Source organism: Nesoenas mayeri, assembly GCF_963082525.1.
Source record: "Nesoenas mayeri genome assembly, chromosome: 8".
In the NCBI taxonomy this organism is placed as follows: Eukaryota; Metazoa; Chordata; class Aves; order Columbiformes; family Columbidae; genus Nesoenas; species Nesoenas mayeri.
Window position 1 is genome coordinate 8,960,137 of NC_137554.1, and position 19,069 is coordinate 8,979,205.

The following is a 19,069-nucleotide window of genomic DNA, read 5'->3' on the forward strand; positions in this document are numbered from 1 at the left end:
ATACATTTTTTTTTTTTATTAAATGAAATACAAGATTTAATTAAATAACTCATTTAATTCCAGACTTCAAGTGATTATATTACAGTTTTGGAACAGAAATTGAATTGTATTTTGATAAAGGGCACTTTAAATACCAAGCAGAGATTGGCATTTAGCACAGCAGATGGGGGTTTGTAGTGATGCCCAATGTTTAGTCTTAATCAGTTTAGTTCTTGCTTTCTTGCCATGAATCCCATCCAAATGCTTTCTTTTTGTGTATGTGTCTTTTGGGGGGGGGAGGGAGGGGTGTTTTTCTTCCCCTCGCAGAAAAATTCTGGATTGCTGGCTCTTATGGGAGATGTGCTTGAGAATAACAAATACAGTCATGTGGGAGGTGGGAGAAAGGCAGAAAGTACCTGCCGGGAGCTCCTCAGGACTGCACCATCCACAGATGGAGCCTTTCTCTCTGCTGTCACTGTGCCCTGCAGAGATGTCCTGAAACTCTTGGAGGTTCTTTCTGGAGCTTTCCTCTGATTCACTCACTCTTCAACTGTGTTTTAGGCCAGTGTACAGTTTATAGTAGTGGTATTCCATTTGTTAATAATTTGGTTTATGTTTAACTCTTTGTACAAAAGTTAATCAATAAACGTATTGTGCGTAGCGTGAATATACGGTTAGATGATAAATCTGCTGGTTTGGGGTGGGCTCAGGGGCTTTTTGGTTTTCTGCGTGGTAGGGTTTATTCATTTGATATTGTTGATGGCTGTGTGTTTTTTGGTTGGTTTGTGGTGTTTTCTTTTTAAGGGGAACGGGGACCTGTCTATGGATGCTTTTGTTTGGCTGGATTTTTTTGTGAGTTTTGTTGGCTGGTTGGGCATTTCTTGGTTTGTTTTTCATTAATACCTCTTTGTAAGCCAGTATTGCCTGGGAACCCCTTGCTCTTGAGTCCTGCTTCCCACAACAGTCTCTCCAGCAGCCCGCTTGCCCTGGCTGTGGGCACAGCTCTCCGTGGGCCTGGCCTCCTGCTGGCGCTGATACACAGGGGATCACTCTTCCCCTGTCAGCTGTGTGTGCACTGGAGCGTTGCTTCTGAGCAGGGTTTGAGCTGAAGCAGGCACAAGTTACAAAACTGCTTCATTTCTTTCAGTTTTAACTCCTTGGCTGTTACCCCATTTCTTACTGCTATTTCTGAATCTCCCCAGATTTCTGACTAAATGCTTTGGGTGTTTGCATTGCATAAAACTTGCTTCTCCTGCCAGCTGTTGCTCTTGCTGGTCACGAAGAGTGAGGCTTATGCTGTGTGTTTGTGCTTAACCTAATCACTGGACTACTTGTGCATCCTCCCCAGTTCCAGCTGGTGTCCTTTCTGATGCTTCCAGTTATTTTGGCTGTTGCTATGTCCCTCATTGTGCCAGTGCCATCACTTGGGATTCATCCTCTCCTTCCAGCACCTTTCTCTTGTGCAGCAGCTTTTCTTCCTTTTGTTTCAGCCTCCTTTGCTCCAACTTCTGCTGTACCAGTGACACCAGTCCGAACAGGGGCTGTCTGCTGGTCTTTGCATACATCCCTGCATACTCATCTTCCCTTTGCTCAGCCATATATGAGCTATCCTTGCTCTTCAGTGCTTATGGGAAACTGTATATCAATGTCTCTTTCCTGGGCTCTGTTTTTCAACAGTCTTATCAAATTAAATCATACTTGTATGGCCACCATACAGGATTCCCGTGTGCATTCCAGTTGGATACAGCAACTTCAGCTCTGAAGTTGAGACTTTACAAAGAGTTTTGTTGCTGTTGTTGGGTAACGAGACTGAAATTTGATTGTGAATTTTTTTTTGGAGACTGCTTGCCATTTCTATGCTATCCACCACATGCCATGCAATTCACACTTGCTGTCTTTTGGAACAAAGTGCCAAGTAGTGAGAAGATCACCCGATTACAGGTTTTATTGTGATCCAGCATGCTGCAATGAAGATAGATACACTTGTTAGCAACAGTTCCTTGGATGTGTGTGTCTTGGAATAAATTAATTGTTAAAGATGCCAACTTGATCTCCTGAAGTTTTGTAAGCTGTGCTTATTTCTGTGATGCATCATCTTTTTTTCGTACTGAATTTAGCTGCCTTTGGGTTTTTTGTCTTTTCTTTGCTCAAGCATTCTGTGATTTAGCATGAGTCATTCTGTCTGTGTGGGAAAGGGCTGGTTTATTACAGGGGCTCTTCTTCAGTGGGGAGGGGAAAGGGTGGAATGTATTTGTGTTTTCTATGTGTTGTGGAAATGCATAAAACTTTTTTCTTCTCTTTCTTTCCTCTCTTCATCATCTCATCTGTGTGGGTGAATGTTCCTGCAACCCTTGGGGAACCTATAGAGACTTTTGGTATGCTCATTCCTTCATTAGTGCCCAAAGTCACAGATGCTAGGAACAGTTTAAAAACTAAAAAAGCAAACAAGAGTCACATCGCAATAATGTAAAGTGGCTAAAAATGTGCACCTGAGGAAACCTTCCAAGTCATCATCTAGTCAACCTATTTGTTTGCATCATCACAACAATTGCAATGGCCACTACTATCCAGTTGGTGTAAATTTTGATACTGCGCTTGAAAAAGTAGGAATGAAATGTGTTCTCCTGTAGCAAGACCTAACGTTTTGTGATCGAGATGTAATTTTCAGAAGTACTTAATCCTGTTTCAAATTGAGAGTTCTCTTTTCAGAAGTGACTGAAGTGTATGCACTGAATTTGCCTAAATTCTGTTTGAAATCACCTGCTGAATTGTGTTGTAGTGCAGGAGCCCAGGTGACCTCTGAAAATGAGAACCAGGCACAATTTGACCCACTTTCCCATTAGGAAAAAATGCAAGTCTAGTAAAACACACTACAGAATATGAAATAGCTTTTAAAAGATAGTGATTTTAACATAAATGAGTGCCATTAGGTAGCTTTATTTTGCAAATACATGTTCAATGCTGCTTTCCAATAAAAGAGAGCAAAGGCAAAGTAGAGTAAGTTTCATTGAAAGAGAGATTGTGGCTTATTGAAATTAGAGATTTTTTTTTTTGCATTCTTCCGCAATTTGAATATTTCCAACTGAATCACATTTTTTTCCGTAAACAGCATTTATTTCATGAGTAGAAGAGAAACAAAGATGACCACATGTAAATATCATTGTATATTTTTATAAGTACTGAATAATTGTATTTCAGTGCAAAATATGGAAACACTTAAATATCTCTCATGTTATCTCCATTGTTCTTAAAAATTAATATTTTAAGACATATGTACTGAAATGACATGAAAAAATGAGACCAATTATTTCATGTTTTGGTTGTGGTACATACTGCTAAAGTTAATGTTCGTTTTAAGCTATAGCTGGTTCAGTTTGAAGACTCAGCTTCTTGGTACTCTTAATGATCATCCTAGGGGTTTTTTTGTCATTGAGAGAAAATAATGTTAGTACTGCTTTGACATAAATTGACATTTTAAAAGCTTTTATTAGTAGTTATCATTTCATCAGGTCATCTCTGTTCTCCTCATGGAATAAGGATCATCAGGTATAAATTTGGACATCGTTAGCTTCCCTTTTTTGTATTGAAAAATTATTTCATGCCACAGGAAATCCTGTTCTCTTTTTCAAATTATAATAATTTAAAGTTATTACATGAGTAACCCAAACAATTTAAAAACAATGGAAATATTAATCCAGTGTGGTGAAAATATGTCAAACATTTTACTGATTACCCACTAAAATATTTTTAACTCGCAGTGAGTTTTAATGTCAATATAAAATAGTTTATTTGATGTGAACTATGTTGTTCTTACTGTACTTAACCATAAGTTTAGGGTAATAAGTATGTTCCTCCTCTTTGGTATTGCTTATTTCTCTTGAAATTACTGAGTGGATATCACGCTTTAAACAACTTTAAGACCTTGAGGTCTGCCAGAATGCTGCTCCAGCAGAGCCAGTGACAGTGGGACCCATAGACCTCCCTTGAGTTTTGTGATAGTTGAGTCCCATAATGCACTTGAGAAGGGGCAAAAAGGAAAACAAGAAAATTCATGACCAGTCTTTCCCTGGGCTGCCTTTGTTGTTACTGTTGCTGTATCTGTAGCAGTAACAGAAGAGCGATAAGAGAATTTTGAAAAGTTCTCTGTGCAGACACTAGTATTCTCTGAAAAGTACAAAAAGAGTTCTGTTTCATCAGGTGATTGTTTACAACCCCTTATAAACATGATATTTTAATGACCATCAGAAGGTAGAATACAGTTGTTAAAATGTACGTTCCTAGATACTGACCAGAATAATCTTGGCGCACACTGAGTATTTTTAGAAATTGCTTGTGTCAGAACATCGCAGTACAGAAAATCCACTGTTATTAACATTATATTATGTGAAATGATTCAGAGAACACAAAAACAGTATGATATTTTCTTCTTGATTCTGTGACTCTTTTGGAACCGCAGCAATGTCTGAAACACCTCCCGTTTATGACTCTGCGTTAAGTAATCTCCATTGATCTGGCTGCTAATTGATATTCAAAAAATAGAACAGCTGATAGATGATCTGAACAAAATATGTTGGTGCACATTTTAAACAGTCATCCAGAATTTTGATATTACACATTCCTTCAATTTCAATAGAAAATGAATATTTAAAATATCTATTCTCTGACTGTGGGCATGCCTGATGTGCAGTGTCGTTGTAGCCATGTGCTTTGTCTGTGCTTGCAGTAATGCTGTCCATTTGGTACATGAGCTTGCAAACAGCCTTTAAATAAAGGTGATGAGGGAAAAAAGCAATACAATTGACATTACACTCAATCAGCTGAAAGATGTAACTTTTATTTAACAAAAACAGATGTGGAATGGCTATTTATAAATGTCAGGGGTTTTTTCCCAGTTGAATTAAGAATGTCTTGCATCACCTTAAAGCCTGCTTGCGTATACAGTATTGTGAGTTATTAGAGCTGATGTAGTTTAAGTAATTTGTGTAGAATGATGTAGTTACTCCAGAAAGCTTAGAGGTCACCTGGAGATATTGTAGCAGCTCTAGAGGCATTGGTACTTGCTTTCATACCTGGTGAAAACAGCATATTATGAGTTGAAGAAAGAAGTTGATAATGAAGTTTACATATTTTGTTAACAAAGCTTCTCCATTGCATCCATGATGAATTACGTTAATGAAAATGTACTTTTTTGTGCTTTCAGTGAAAGAGTTCTTAGCCAAAGCCAAAGAAGACTTTTTAAGAAAATGGGAAAGTCCCCCTCAGGTATCAGTTGTTTAAACATTCAATAATTTTCTCTGTTGCTTTTTTGTTATTGTTTTTTTTATAATGTCGTCAGTGTGTTATGAGCAGTGCAGAAAACAATTTAAGGCAATTTTTAAAGAAGTTTCCATTTCTAATGTCAGTTTTGTCATTGAAGGTCATCAGCAAAGTCTCTTGGGTCTTGTCGAGCTCTGAGCTGATGAAATACTCATACTGAACAAGAGCTTTCTCTCGCTGATGATGTTGTTCACCATCAATATGACAAGAGTCAAAATCTATTGGCATATTTTATCTGGCTTTTTATAACTTTAAGTATCGGCACATCTGTAATTTACCCTGTTAATAATTTTCCAGTGGTATTAAGGGGAATTGATAGTATTAAGTCCTACTGCATGGGGCTTGGGGGCAGGCTAAGGAGCTTGTTAGAGGGAAACATCTCAAAAAGTGAACCTGGGGGTTTGGGTTATTTGGGAAAAGTCTTTTTTGTTTTTAAAGCAACATTTGAAATGCTATGGTAATTAAGATCTGAGGAAAATGTACTCAGTGGTAGGCTCTCCGGACAACTCTCATGTAGAACTGTCTCTAGAGCTTGGATTTTTTGTGTGTTCTAATATTTTTGTTTGTGAAGCATATGGGGGTTATTTACCTGCATGTTAAATTTGTGATCTGTTTACTGCTAAATGTTTCTTACTAAGCATGTCTTATCAGTATGGACAAATTATAGAAGTGTTGATACAATTCAGTTAAGTCTTTTTCTGCTTTAATGAGTGAAATGTAAAATCTCTTATTAAAAATTGACAGGCATGAAATTATAACAACACTATAATTGGCTGTAGTTGTCTTTGATAAATGTAATTTTACTCAATTTTCTTTCATAAATTAATTCAATCCATACAGTTAAAATTGACTTTGAGTATTAAATTGTAAATAATGTCATATCCTTGTACTTGTAGAATACTGCTGGCCTAGATGATTTTGAGAGGCAAAAAACCCTTGGAACAGGATCATTTGGGAGAGTTATGATGGTGAAACATAAAGCCACAGAACAGTATTATGCTATGAAGATACTGGACAAACAGAAGGTTGGTGTAGCTTGCAATGTTTTTTTTTGTTTACTAAATATTTTTATGTAGACAAAGATCTGGTAACTGGCTAAACTTTGCTGCACTTATGTGCTTTTACTAATCATACTTGAATACTGGTGATACTTTAAAGAGTTGGCTTTCTTTTTTAGCCAGCAGATTTAGTTGTTGGCATTGTGTAAAATTCGTACAGTGGCCACTGACATTAATAGCAGGCTAAAGAGGCTCTAAGTGGCATCTGAATATTACATTTTGTGTGCGTAATAGTGTAATAATCCTGTTGCATCTATAGTGGCTGCATAGGAAGAACAGTCATCTCTCTCAGAACAGCTGTCACACAACAGACACTTTCTATGTTGAAAACTTACGTGCAGTAGTCTGAATCTGTATTGTTACTCCAGCCTGATTTTAACAGTTTATTACTCTTGGATTAAGTAAGCAATGTCATTTGATAAAGTTTAAATTTTAAATAGAATTCCAGAATAAGTATTTTTAAGAAATCTATCAATACAGTCAGATTTTAGTGGTTTTGACAAGTTCTTCAGAAGTACATTAATTAGTTCAGTAGATTTTAAGGTGGTCAACAGGAGAGCTCTTCCGACTTTGTAAGGCACTACGTATTGCTACTCTATAATAAAAATAATACTAAGAAAATATTAATCTGGTAATGAGAACTTTAATAATCAGCAACTGACAAAATGAAAGTCAGTGTTGCCTCAGTGTGGGTTCTTGCACTTAAGCATTATTACATTCCTGAGTAATTTTATATAATGGAACTGTGACAGTGACCGTTTTCCCTGAGTTGCAGTTACTTTACATGTGATTTGAGGTCCTGGACCTTGAATAATGTGTCATTTAGCTAAATACTGCTTTATAATGGTCAGACAAGAAGAAACTAAAACTTAGCTTTCAGTGTCCATTCTGACATTATTTTTTTACTTGGAAAAGCTCAATTTTTTTGCAACTTCAGCATTCTCCTGTAACAGTAGTTTCTAGCTTTTATTTAAAAAAAAATACCCAATTAAATTAAAAAGACATTCCAACATAGCACGACTGGAAGAGAGCCCAGACCATTCCCACCTGTGTGGAGCTTTACCTCGCCGTTACCCCAGGGTGGCTGGTGGCATCTGCAGGGAGCATTGGTGGAACACGAGGTGTGATGAGCATCACACCGCTGCACCAGAGCCCACCAGCAAATGCCAACAAACAAACAAAAACAAACACCAAAACTCATTGCTACCTCTCAGTTAAAATTGGAAAGCTATAGCTTTCATTTTTAATGATTGTAGTGGACTTGCAGTAAAAGATTCACAGGATTAAAGATGTCTGTGTCCAGGTGTCAGTCTTCTATTGAGAAGTAGATGATTTTGTCTATAATCAGAAATCTGAAGTTCCTTTATGAAATACACATTTTTTTCTACACAACTTAGCATATAGTTATATATTTATGTATTCTATTAGAAATATTGTAGTGTTATATTGGTAACTTCTATTATTTGATCATAACATAGGAGATGGTTGAGAGAGAACACATTTCTATCACTTTGTACACTATAGAAAGCATACAGATGTCTGAAATCAAACAATATGCAGGCTGCCTATAATTTTTCATTTTCATTTGACTTGGAAATAAGACCATATCGTGTGTCCCTTTGTTATCCAGTCTTGGTTCATCAGGATATGAGGAGAGAAAAAAGAAGTTTAATAGATGTTGATATAGCAGTAGTTTTTTGTGTAGCATTGTTATTTCTTCATTGATCTGCCTTAATTTCAGCAGGCTTTAACACAACATTGTTTGGCTAGTTTTCTTAAGTAATTGTGTTTGGAAAAAAAGTATTGTTAATAAAAGCTCAGACACAAACAAGCTGTTGAAGAATTTACCATGACCAGATACCATTTGATGTACAAGAAGCCGTGACTGACTTGCCCTGAGCTTGAGCTTCAGTGTGAGCAAAGCCGGGCTCTCAGAGGCCCTGGTCTGATCCAGTGTCACCGAGCAGCTTCAACTGGTGGTGCTGCTGCCGCCGCTCCCCAGTACCTAATGGCACAGGGTGAGATGGATGGTAAAGGCTCGTCCAGCCCTGCTGCTGAACGCGTCACAATGTCACAGCAGAACCCTCGCTTGCTTTGATTGTCAAGGTAATTCCAGTACCGAGGCCTTTTAGGGATATATATACGCTTCCCACAAAGGAGGTGATTTGAGTAAAATTTTTATTTTGTCTCTAGAGATCTGCTATTCAAAAGAGATCTAATATTTTAAACTCACTATTTAATTTGAATGACATTTATTTCAAAACAGTAGTGTTTGGGGTGTTTTTTTCATAGGAGCTACTTTTTGCATCTAAAAGCTAAATTTAACCCGTTCCAGTCAGGGTTGGAATATCTTGCTTATCTCGTACTTACAGCAGTTAGATTTGATTTCTGAGCATGCAAAATCAGACTTGTTTTTATCACGCTTGTACATTTTTTCCTTGTTTCCTATGAAAAACAAAACATAACCTTACTTGGAAATCATGCCGTTCTCGAAATGAGATATAGATAAATTGTGTAATAGGGATTAAGTAAAATGGAGAGAATCAATTATGCAATGTTGGGGTTTAACACAAGGAAACCAATTATTAGTTACTGTGAAAGAGAACTTAGCAGAAATCTGCCACTTGCTGCCTTGTTAGCAGCTTCATATTATAATGGATTCCAAGAAGGTAGCATTTAATTGTTTTAATATGTTTGCTGAGCAGAGAAGCAAAACCCATTGAAAGGTCTGGCAGAAGTAACTCTTGTTTATAAGAATGGAAATTTTGAATTTGTATTCTGCTTAGATTTCTCCTTAGTAATGTGTGAGCTATGTAAATTAAGTCAGTTTACTCCTGTTCACACATAAGAAAATTCGTAATTAAATGTGTCTGACACAATTTCCTGCCTTTCTTAGCAAAGGGCCCGCAAATCAAACGGATTTTATTGAACTGTCATATTGGCTGCAGAAGGATCTCCATTACAAATACAAGTGATTCTTAAGAAAATGCAGAGATGTTTTCCTTACTGGTTCCTATACTTGGCATGTAGAAAGAAGCACTATTTCTGGAGTTATCAGGAAACCATATTGCATGACTATTACTCTTTAAAATGTCGTTAGACTTTTTAATCTAGTAATCCATAAGGTTTTTCATTATCTGTAAAGCTACGAGCTTGTTTTTGGCTAATTGTTTTACACTGAAAAATTTATCAACGACTATAAAATGTCAAACTGAAGATTGTTTTTTCTCTCCTAGGTTGTCAAACTGAAGCAAATAGAACACACACTGAATGAGAAGAGAATATTACAAGCAGTGAACTTTCCTTTCCTTGTAAAACTGGAGTATTCTTTTAAGGTAATCACTATTTTGAAAGTAGTTGTTTGGGTTTCAGAGAAATAGGTCTTCAAAATTTAGATAGTAAAACATTGAACTCATGCAGTACACTAGTTGTAGTATTTTTGTTTGCAAAGGTGCTTCACATGGCACTGTTGAACAGGAGTTCCTGCCCTTGTGTGCACACTTGTACACACCCCAGTTCACCAGGTGGTGATTGAAAAGATATCTCCAAATAAATAAATAAAAATGAAATTAAACTTCTAGATAATTGCCTTGTTTTGGAGGGAAACTGACTTTTGTACAGCAGGGAGCTTTTAGGCATCATTCTGTCTTTGAGAGAAATCAAAGGATGTATTTCTGTACCAATGTATAGAATGGTAAATTTGTAGTTGTTCTGCAGATTTTTTTGCTTGAGGTTTATACCCGAGACTGTTCTCAATGACAGTCTTATGTATTTGTGTGTGTTAACTTGCTTCCTTAGGACAATTCTAATTTATACATGGTAATGGAGTATGTTCCTGGTGGTGAAATGTTTTCACATCTAAGAAGAATCGGAAGGTTCAGGTAAGAGTATTAGTGACCGTATTCCTTTAAAAAGGCTAATTTGGGAAGATGGTTTTATCAAATTTGTTAGCATCGAAAAACAATTCTGAAGGGGTAAGCACATTTAATTTACTTCTTTTTTAGTGGAATTAAACTAGTCAGGCAATGCAAAACTTATAGTTATGCCTTATTTTTCAGTTAGTTGATGCAGGCATTTGTGATCTATGCATGATAGAATCTTGGAATTCCTGTGCATGTTGTCCCCGAAATTTATAGCTTCTGAAAGTAAAATTTTAAGTCTAAACTCCGTATTGTGGGATATGTTAATCTTGATTTGCATGTGTATTTTAATGGCAAGACTTAAATTTAGGAAATGAGTGTATCGGTTCTAAATGTTTTGCTGTATGCTTTTTTTTTTTCCCTTGTTACACAGTAAGAGAGCCAGTTAAAAGATATTTAATTTATCTATCCCTGGCAGTTACATGGTTCTTTCAGTATCTTAGCATAGTGTTGGGGTACTTAATATTCTTTTAATTCTTCACAGTGAACCACATGCACGGTTTTATGCAGCTCAGATAGTGCTAACATTTGAGTACCTCCATTCATTAGACCTCATCTACAGAGATCTAAAGCCTGAAAATCTTTTAATTGATCAGCAAGGATACATCCAGGTATGATATTCTTCATATGTTTAGGAAGTGGAGTCTTGTTTTACCATGTAGAGTTAAGTAATTCCGGAAAATACGCTCAGAATAAATGGTCTGAAGCTGGTTGGCATGAAAACGTGTTTTCAGGGAGCACTGAAATGTCCTCTGCTTAGTAATGGTTAAAACCATGGGATTGTTCTTCCTCTGACTAAAATGAAGCATGCACAATGGAGCTGTCTGCAGTTGAGCGAGTTGTCAAGGTTTCTCTTGGGGTCTGTGGTGAGAGGGAGGTGATTACGTGGCTCTGTTCCTCTGACCTATTTTATACATCTGCCCTAGAACAAGATGAAAGGTACCCTAGAATGTCTGGTTCTCTGCATTGTCTGTATGAGTAGTTAAGGATAACCAGCTTAGATGTCAGCAAGTGCTATAGTATGTAGTATCAGATAAATCCCACACTTAATATGTTATTTATTCAGTTTATCACTAGAAACCTGCTATCTCTCTGTATTTGAAATGTCAGAAGGACTGGCTACTGAAAGTACCTCTCACTATATCATAGAATCATAGGATACTGTGTGATTTGAGAGACAAATTTTTCCAAAATAGCTTTCCAAAATATTTCAGAAGTACTTAATTTTAAATTTATTCATAAAAATGCACTTGCAGTTAATTTGTTTCTTCTGATGACAGGTCACGGATTTTGGCTTTGCAAAAAGAGTAAAAGGAAGAACTTGGACGTTATGCGGAACTCCAGAATACCTGGCACCTGAAATAATTCTCAGCAAGGTACTTTGTCTTGTTTTTCAGCCATGCATTTGATGCAGTTATAGCTTATGACCCAATTATTATATTAAACTCTGAGATAATTGCTGATACTTGCAAAAATCGAATCTTGACTTGTCAGCTGTTTATGAATAACACAAAATGTGATTGTTGCATTTTTCTAGTATACTAAAACTTACTCCAAAACATTATTGTACAGAACTTTCTACATATACTTGCTGTGTATAATAACTTGTGGGGGAAAAAGGGATTTAAAGAATCCGTAACTGGGTTGTTTAATTAGCATCCTTATCCAAACCACAGATCCGAGTGACCACATTCTAAAGTGTTTAGCAGACTAGAATAGGAGCTCCAGAGAACCACGTATAATAACTAGTTGCAGGGTGTTTCAGGTTTAAGGCACTTTACATGAAATCAAACGTGACAAACCACTGGTTTTACGCATAAAGTACCTGCAGTCTGGGGTTGCTGTTGATCAGTTTGTGTCTTGTACTGAGTCTTTGAACATAGAAGAAATACTATTTATCATAAAGCTGTTCAACTGTAGCCCTTCTTGTTTTGCAAAGGAAAAATATCCTTATAGTTTATGGAACTGCTTATGATATAAACAATCATAATGCATGATGTGAAATTATCGATTTAATATGTGGTTTAATTAAACTAAAAATACTGTTCTGTGGGGAGAAAATGTTTGTTATTTGCAGCTTTTTTGTCCTTATGCAGTTAAAGCAGCAGTAGAAATTGGAAGGTGCCTACTACAAACTCTCTGTAGCAGATTTTTCAGGAAAAACTGAGTCTTAGCCCTGATCTCTGTAAAATATCTCAGTGAACACATAAAACTGATGTGGTTCCTGGGGTTTTCTGTGTTTTTAAATATTAAATGGGATTTACTAATGATTTTATGTTTAGACTTTAAAGACCAGATCATAAATTAGTCTATAACAGCTAATTAACTAAAATTTTAGGCTCTTAAGTCTAGTTTACTAAATATCAAAACGAATATTCTGAAGCGCAGATAATCAAGCAAAAAGATGGTAGTATACAATATAGGATGTCTTGTTGTATTCCATGAAATTTCCCTAAGCTTTGAAAGAAGTTTCAGTCATTCTGTGACAAGATTATTTTGTTTTTAATAAATTGTGCCCATTTCTGTTGCTCAGAGATTCCTGTCACATCAGCATAAAGGCATCACTGAAACTCAGCACAGGAATATGTGAAAAGTGTTTCACTTTCATCTCTGTTTCATTGTCATCACTGTATTAGATTTTAGGTATCTGTGAGCCTCAGTTTGGTTTCAACAAGATTGTACGTTCTGTATTAAACAAGCAACAATGTGTTTGCTTTCTTGGAATTTCAGAGATACATGTTGAAAATGCTGAAGTATATCAGAAATGTGCTAACAGTGGTATTTCTTGTTTTATCCAGGGTTACAACAAGGCAGTGGATTGGTGGGCATTAGGAGTGTTAATCTATGAAATGGCAGCTGGATATCCCCCATTCTTTGCAGATCAGCCCATTCAAATTTATGAGAAGATTGTGTCTGGCAAGGTGAGCGAATCCACTGTCTGGTTTTGCAGGTGCAGTTGTTTGTCTTTGCAGAACCTGGGTTTTGTGTGGAGTAGATGCAGAATTTGCTGGCTACTAGACAGTGAGCCATTTGGAAAGGTTATGGAAGAAGTTTGTAATGTATACTTGTTAAGTACAGACATTGCTACAGTAATACTAAAAACTAAACTTCTAAAAATCTGTTCCTGCCTTCAAATTTAAACTGCAAGTTATTTAAGTTTATAGACCTTGTAGTATTATATCATTATATGCTTGCATAAAAATGGTCCAGCAACTATTAACAACTATTTAGCTGTATGCTTAATTTGCCCAGCAATATTCTCTTCTAGAATGTTTTTGCAACTTTTGAGAAGCTTCTAAGAGTTTCTATAATTCATAGTAGGCTTTTTTACTCTTGGTTTCTGTAATTCATAGTAGGCTTTTTACTCCTGCAGTCCTGTAGTTCAAGGCATGTTCAATGTTCTGTTCAGCTTTCCTTGTTATATACAATTTTAAATAAGTGTTCCCAACTTCTTACTTTTATTTTTCATTAATATCTTTTAGCGTGGCAGGGTGCAAATGTGATCATTCTGTTGTTTCTCCTGCCAGCCAATGTTGTATCTTCATGTTTTGTGGTGCTCACTCGATTTGTTATGGTTGTTCTTCCTTGTCCCTGCACAAACACGCTCCGTGCTGCACCTCCTGTACTCCTGTAATTCTAGCGAAGGGAGGTGCCTCAGCAGGCCCTGTGTGCACTGCAGCGAGACGATTCCTGTCTAGGACCTTATTTAAATCAAGAAGGTGGTTGCTCTTTGAAAGACTAATACTGTGACCTCTCAACCATCTCCTTGAATAGATAGGAATTACGTTACGAAGATAAATTTTTAAAGAAATGTTTATCTTCTAAACAAAAAAACTTGGGGCATTTTTTGCAGTAGTATCTAATATGCTCAACATTTGTACAGTTGATCATCTACCTTTTTTACTGAGTCCATAGGTGGATGGGTGCAGAAACAGCACTGGACTTGAACTCTGGAAACTCTAACATTCAGTTCTCAGCTAGCAGTATGTTTCTTTTATAACCTTAAGTCTTGTTTTAATCTTACCTCAAGCACTTAGTTCTCTACTTGAAAAATTGAGTTAGTATTTCCTTACTTCTCAGCTGTCTAAGTATTATATTCATTAAAACCTGTGAATTTCTCATGTGCTACAATAGGGCCATATTGACAGGTAAACTGAAGCAATGTCCTTCGTTGTCAGGCCTCTTGATTTTTCAACATGTTTTTATGTTAAATAATTCCATCTTCTGCATTTACATCATAATTGATCAGTTGAATGTTGTCAGTGTCAAATGCTGAGACTATGGGCATGACAAATGCAATTTTCTGTGTATCTTTTTTTCCCCCTTCTCTCTTCCATCTCAAATGATGTTTATAGATCTTTTGCTAGTAAACCTTTTGTAATTATATCCCATGAATCATCTTTCAATATTTCTTAGCCAGGTTTGAATGAATTGTATTGGCAAGTCACTCGTGTTATCTTCAAGCAGTGCTCTTTTATTTATTGAAGGCTTTTGATATTGATGTGTTCAGTTATCAGAAACAGATTATAGTACAGCATAAAGTTCCAGATTGGATTTTCAGTTATTTAACAGCATATCTGTATATTTACATGTTATGCTATACTATACCGTATCTTGTGTGTGTATATAATATAATCTAAAAATTTGTTCCTAGAAAATAGAGAAAGCCATGAGCTGATGTTGTGTTGTTGAGATACCAAGTTAAATTTAGCTTTTGTGTCATTATTATATTAAATTAACGTTTTCCCCTAACTCAGATGTAGAAACTTTCAGTTCAAAAAATGGGAAATGGACAAGGTACTGATAAAGACTCTGTGAAACAGAAAGATGTGCAACAATAATAATCTCTCCCTTCATGCATTCCTACTTGATTTGCTTGTAGAGGAAGAAAATGGTCCAAATATTTCCTTTTGCATGAACATTGTTTTGCCTTTGGGAAGAATCAGATTGTGTATATTATTTCGTAATGTTGTGGATGTATAATTTTAGGTAAGGTTCCCGTCACACTTCAGTTCAGACCTTAAGGATCTTCTAAGAAATTTACTCCAGGTAGATTTGACCAAACGATATGGAAATCTCAAGAATGGTGTAAATGACATAAAGAATCACAAGTGGTTTGCAACTACAGATTGGATTGCCATTTATCAGAGAAAGGTAAGACCTTCCTGTTCAAAACTACTATAAGTCTTTCAGGGGTTGAAGTAAAATTTCTAATTGTTTTCTTCATTTTTTGCATCCTTAAATCTGTAAGTTTTAATTAAACTGAGAAAAGGTGAAAGTAGTTTAATCTTTAAGATTCTGAATAGTATATATTGGTTAAATTGTGGTTTTTTTCTCGTTAGTATTTTATCCTGGACCTCTGTGTAACATTCATGTTCCCTTAACACATGTTATGCTTTAGTCTATTTCTGGAGTAGCTCAGGATGAGCCATCTCCTGTCTCTCTCACTTTTTATTTAACCCCTGCTATAGTGGCATCTATAAATACTCCTCCACAGCAGAGAGGAATCTGTTTTCCTTTCCAGCTAGTTCCTAGCAGTCAGACTTTGCTTTAGTGCAGAAGAGCTCTAGTCAAAGCTCCAGTTTTCATTTTGCTGCCGAAGAGGTACGGTCCCTCCTCTTTGCTCTCACTTTATCTGTGACTGGGACCAGGTCAGATGTAGAGAGCATCTACTCAGCCCTCAGTGTCTGCTGAGGAGTTTGTCTTCCTACGCTACGCTTTAGTGGACTGCAGTTCCATGAGCTGCTAAAGGCTTTTTTTCTGCCATTTTTAGGGTGGTTTTCTAGACCTGCCTGACCAACATGGCTTGTAATGTGGTTTTTAGAAACTCCCTGCCCAGTCTGCGCTATGAACTTCAGACTGCATAAGAAGGAAGGCAATAGAGAAACTGGGAATATTTTCAGAGTGTGAGCAGCCAGTAACATACTGGCCAGGAGGGAGCACGTTAGTGGCTGCTGGGATGAACGAAGCGGAGCTGGGCAGGGGGATGAGGATGGTGACAGTTCAGTCTAGGTCTGTCTTTGAGTAGCTCCGAAGCTCCCTCTCCCCTTGAAGGCAGAGTCAAATACCTGTAGATGAATGGGTTTCTAGAAACAGACTCCTAAGAAATTGTTCTCTTAAATGCAGCCTCTGAATTCTTCTTTTTTCAATAGACACAATAAAAGCCTAAAATAACTTCATTGGTGTTGTCCCAGGAGACTCAGGTGGAGAAATAATTTTGCGTCTAGATATTGGTAAAAAGGTTAAATAATAATGTTTGAAGGAACTGGTTTACATTGTTGAGATGCTAACAGTCTTGACTATAGAGGCATGAACTTGCTGCTGTCACAGCAGTGTTTTAAAGGCCAAACCTAAATACTAACAATAGTTTATAAAAAGAAACTGGTTGTTTGGCTACACAAACTGACAGTACAGTTGTTTTAGTATTCACTCATGTATTAATTACGAGAAGACAGGGTACAATTAACACATTCTGTTTTCTTGGTATTAAGTATAGATGCTTTTAAGGACAGATTCCCCATTGCAGAATTGTAATTATCTTTCTTTGCTTTCTTAATGCCTGTTTGTAAGGCAGATTTATATGCACTGAGTTTCATTTGACAGTATCTTGTTTGGGGACACGCAGGCCCCATAGTATTAAATTGGCTGGTTTAATACTGTACTAAATATTCTTAGCATTGCTAGTGCACTGCTGTAGAGAATTACTTTCACAGAAACAGGAAATATTTTAAAATGTGAACTTAACAGTACAGTCAGAATAACTATTACTGATCCTAAAGGACTGTGAAAGCTGACGCTGAGTAAGTTTGAAGCTTCTAATTGAAAGGAATAAATAATGTGATACTAAGGCTCTGAAACAACAGCATAGATTGTAATACCTTTTAAGCAGTCACAGAAATACAGCAATAAACTTGGGGTTTCTACCAGCTTTCTACAGTTGCTGTTACCACAGCATGTATTTTCCTGATTAAATATAGCGTTCCTTGGCAGCTAATATAATGTGAATAATTTGTTGTGCTACAGTCATAAGTGAACCGGTGAATTACTTAATATTTCAGATAATATCGAGTCTTGTTTTCTTTGTGCTGTTTATTAAAGTACTGCCTGATAATATGATTGCACTTAGGGCTAAACAGGTATTTCTTCTATAAACCGGTGTTATCTGCTGCAATCTCTTTTCAACAATTTCCTTGGTGAAGATAATAGCAAAAAAGTCTGAGGCATCTCATTTGAACATGTTCTAAAATTCCAGCAGTAAATAAGATATTTCTTGTGCTCTGAGCTTTGCTGTAAGAGAGTAATTGAAAATCAGTTTGAGAAGACACAGAGACACAATTCAGATAATGGCAAATGTGTGGCTCTGTAGACTAGGCATGTACATGGAGTGTATATTGTCTCTGGATAGATAACCTAAATACATATATTGTTTTAGGAACAAAAGGATACACATGTGACAATTGTAGCACAGTCTATAAATGCGGAAAGTTGGTGTTTCTTGCATGTGTATAGTGTTACTACACAAAGTCATCTCTTTAATTTACTGATTCACACACACACACCCTGCCCCAATAATTTTGCTATAATTTTACTTACTGTAAAGGTGGATAAATCAGGCACCAGTGCAGAGCAGAGCGGGACAGTCACCTCCCTGCCCGGCTGGCCATGCTGTGCTTGACGCACCCAGGACACGGGTGGCCCTCTTGGCTGCCAGGGCACAACTGTTGGCCCCTCTTCAACTTGCCATCGATCAGAACATCCAGGTGCCTCTCAGCAGAGCTGCTCTCCAGCATCTCATTTCCCAGTCTGTATGTACAGCCAGGGTTGCCATGTCCCAGGTGAAAAATCTGGCACTTGCTCATGTTGAACTTCATGGTCAGTTCTCCAATTTGTCCCGATCCCTCTGCAGGGCCTCTTTGCTCTCAAGAGTGTCAACAGCTCTCCCCCATCTTGTGTCATCAGCAAACTTACTAAGCAATCCCTCAAATCCTGAGTCTAAGTCACTTAGGGCCAGTGCACCTCAATGTCTTCATAAGATGAATCCCTGCAGAACCCCACTAGTGACTGGTCACCAACCCAACATTACCCCGTTTACTAGAGCCTTTTGAGCCCAGCCTGTCAGCCAATTGCTCACCCACTGCACTGTGTGGTTACCCAGCTGTGTGCTGGACATCTTGTCCAGGAGAATACTGTGACCCACAGTATCAAAGGCTTTCTTAGCACTGCACTGGCTTTTTTGTGCAGGCTTTTAGTGACCCCTTCAAGGCATTGCTGGTCTCCCAGTTGTGGCCTGCTTTCAAGAAGTCTCTCACTTCTCACAGTTCCTGGGAGGAGCTTGGTAGGAGATAGAGAACAAATGGTTTTAAACTTGTATTAGGTCGGTATTATTTGAAAATAGAGGACTGTTGGTAAAAAGGAGGACACGGGTTCCAAACGGTCCTAAGATCTTTGAGCAGTGTTGATGGTGATTAATCGACTCCGCTTCCATCATGACTATGCGACGGTGACATGCAGCCCTTGCCACGTTGGGAGCGAGAAGTAAACTTTGTTTTGAAGTAGAAGTAATTTTTAGTTGATGTTTGTCAGTGACATATTAGTCTTTCTCAACTTACATTCATCCATCTAGGTTTTCACCTTCTTAGGCTGTGTTTGGTTTTGTGCCATGACTTTAAGCTGTGATATCTCGTTTCTCGGCAGGATTTGAGGAGTCCTGGTAATATTGTTGTGCTCATTATTACAATGTTAAATCAAAGGCCAGTAATACTTAATGTGGTTTTTTTTTTTGTTCCCCAAAAAACA

General features: G+C 37.1%; 1 protein-coding gene across 4 annotated transcripts in view; it reads left to right on the forward strand.

Annotated features, from left to right (window-relative positions):
• PRKACB (protein kinase cAMP-activated catalytic subunit beta) overlaps positions 1-19,069 on the forward strand; it is a gene marked incomplete at its 5' end in the record, with an annotated part of 70,408 nt that overhangs the window by 48,407 nt on the left and 2,932 nt on the right. For all 4 annotated transcript variants that reach the window (XR_013922409.1, XM_080348464.1, XM_080348463.1 and 1 more), the window contains 8 exons: positions 5,180-5,241; positions 6,192-6,320; positions 9,590-9,688; positions 10,152-10,234; positions 10,758-10,884; positions 11,554-11,649; positions 13,072-13,194; positions 15,263-15,427. Coding sequence is in view for 3 of the 4 variants with exons in the window: in XM_080348464.1 (XP_080204590.1) it covers positions 5,180-5,241; positions 6,192-6,320; positions 9,590-9,688; positions 10,152-10,234; positions 10,758-10,884; positions 11,554-11,649; positions 13,072-13,194; positions 15,263-15,427 (884 nt within the window). The remainder of the gene's footprint in view (positions 1-5,179; positions 5,242-6,191; positions 6,321-9,589; positions 9,689-10,151; positions 10,235-10,757; positions 10,885-11,553; positions 11,650-13,071; positions 13,195-15,262; positions 15,428-19,069) is intronic.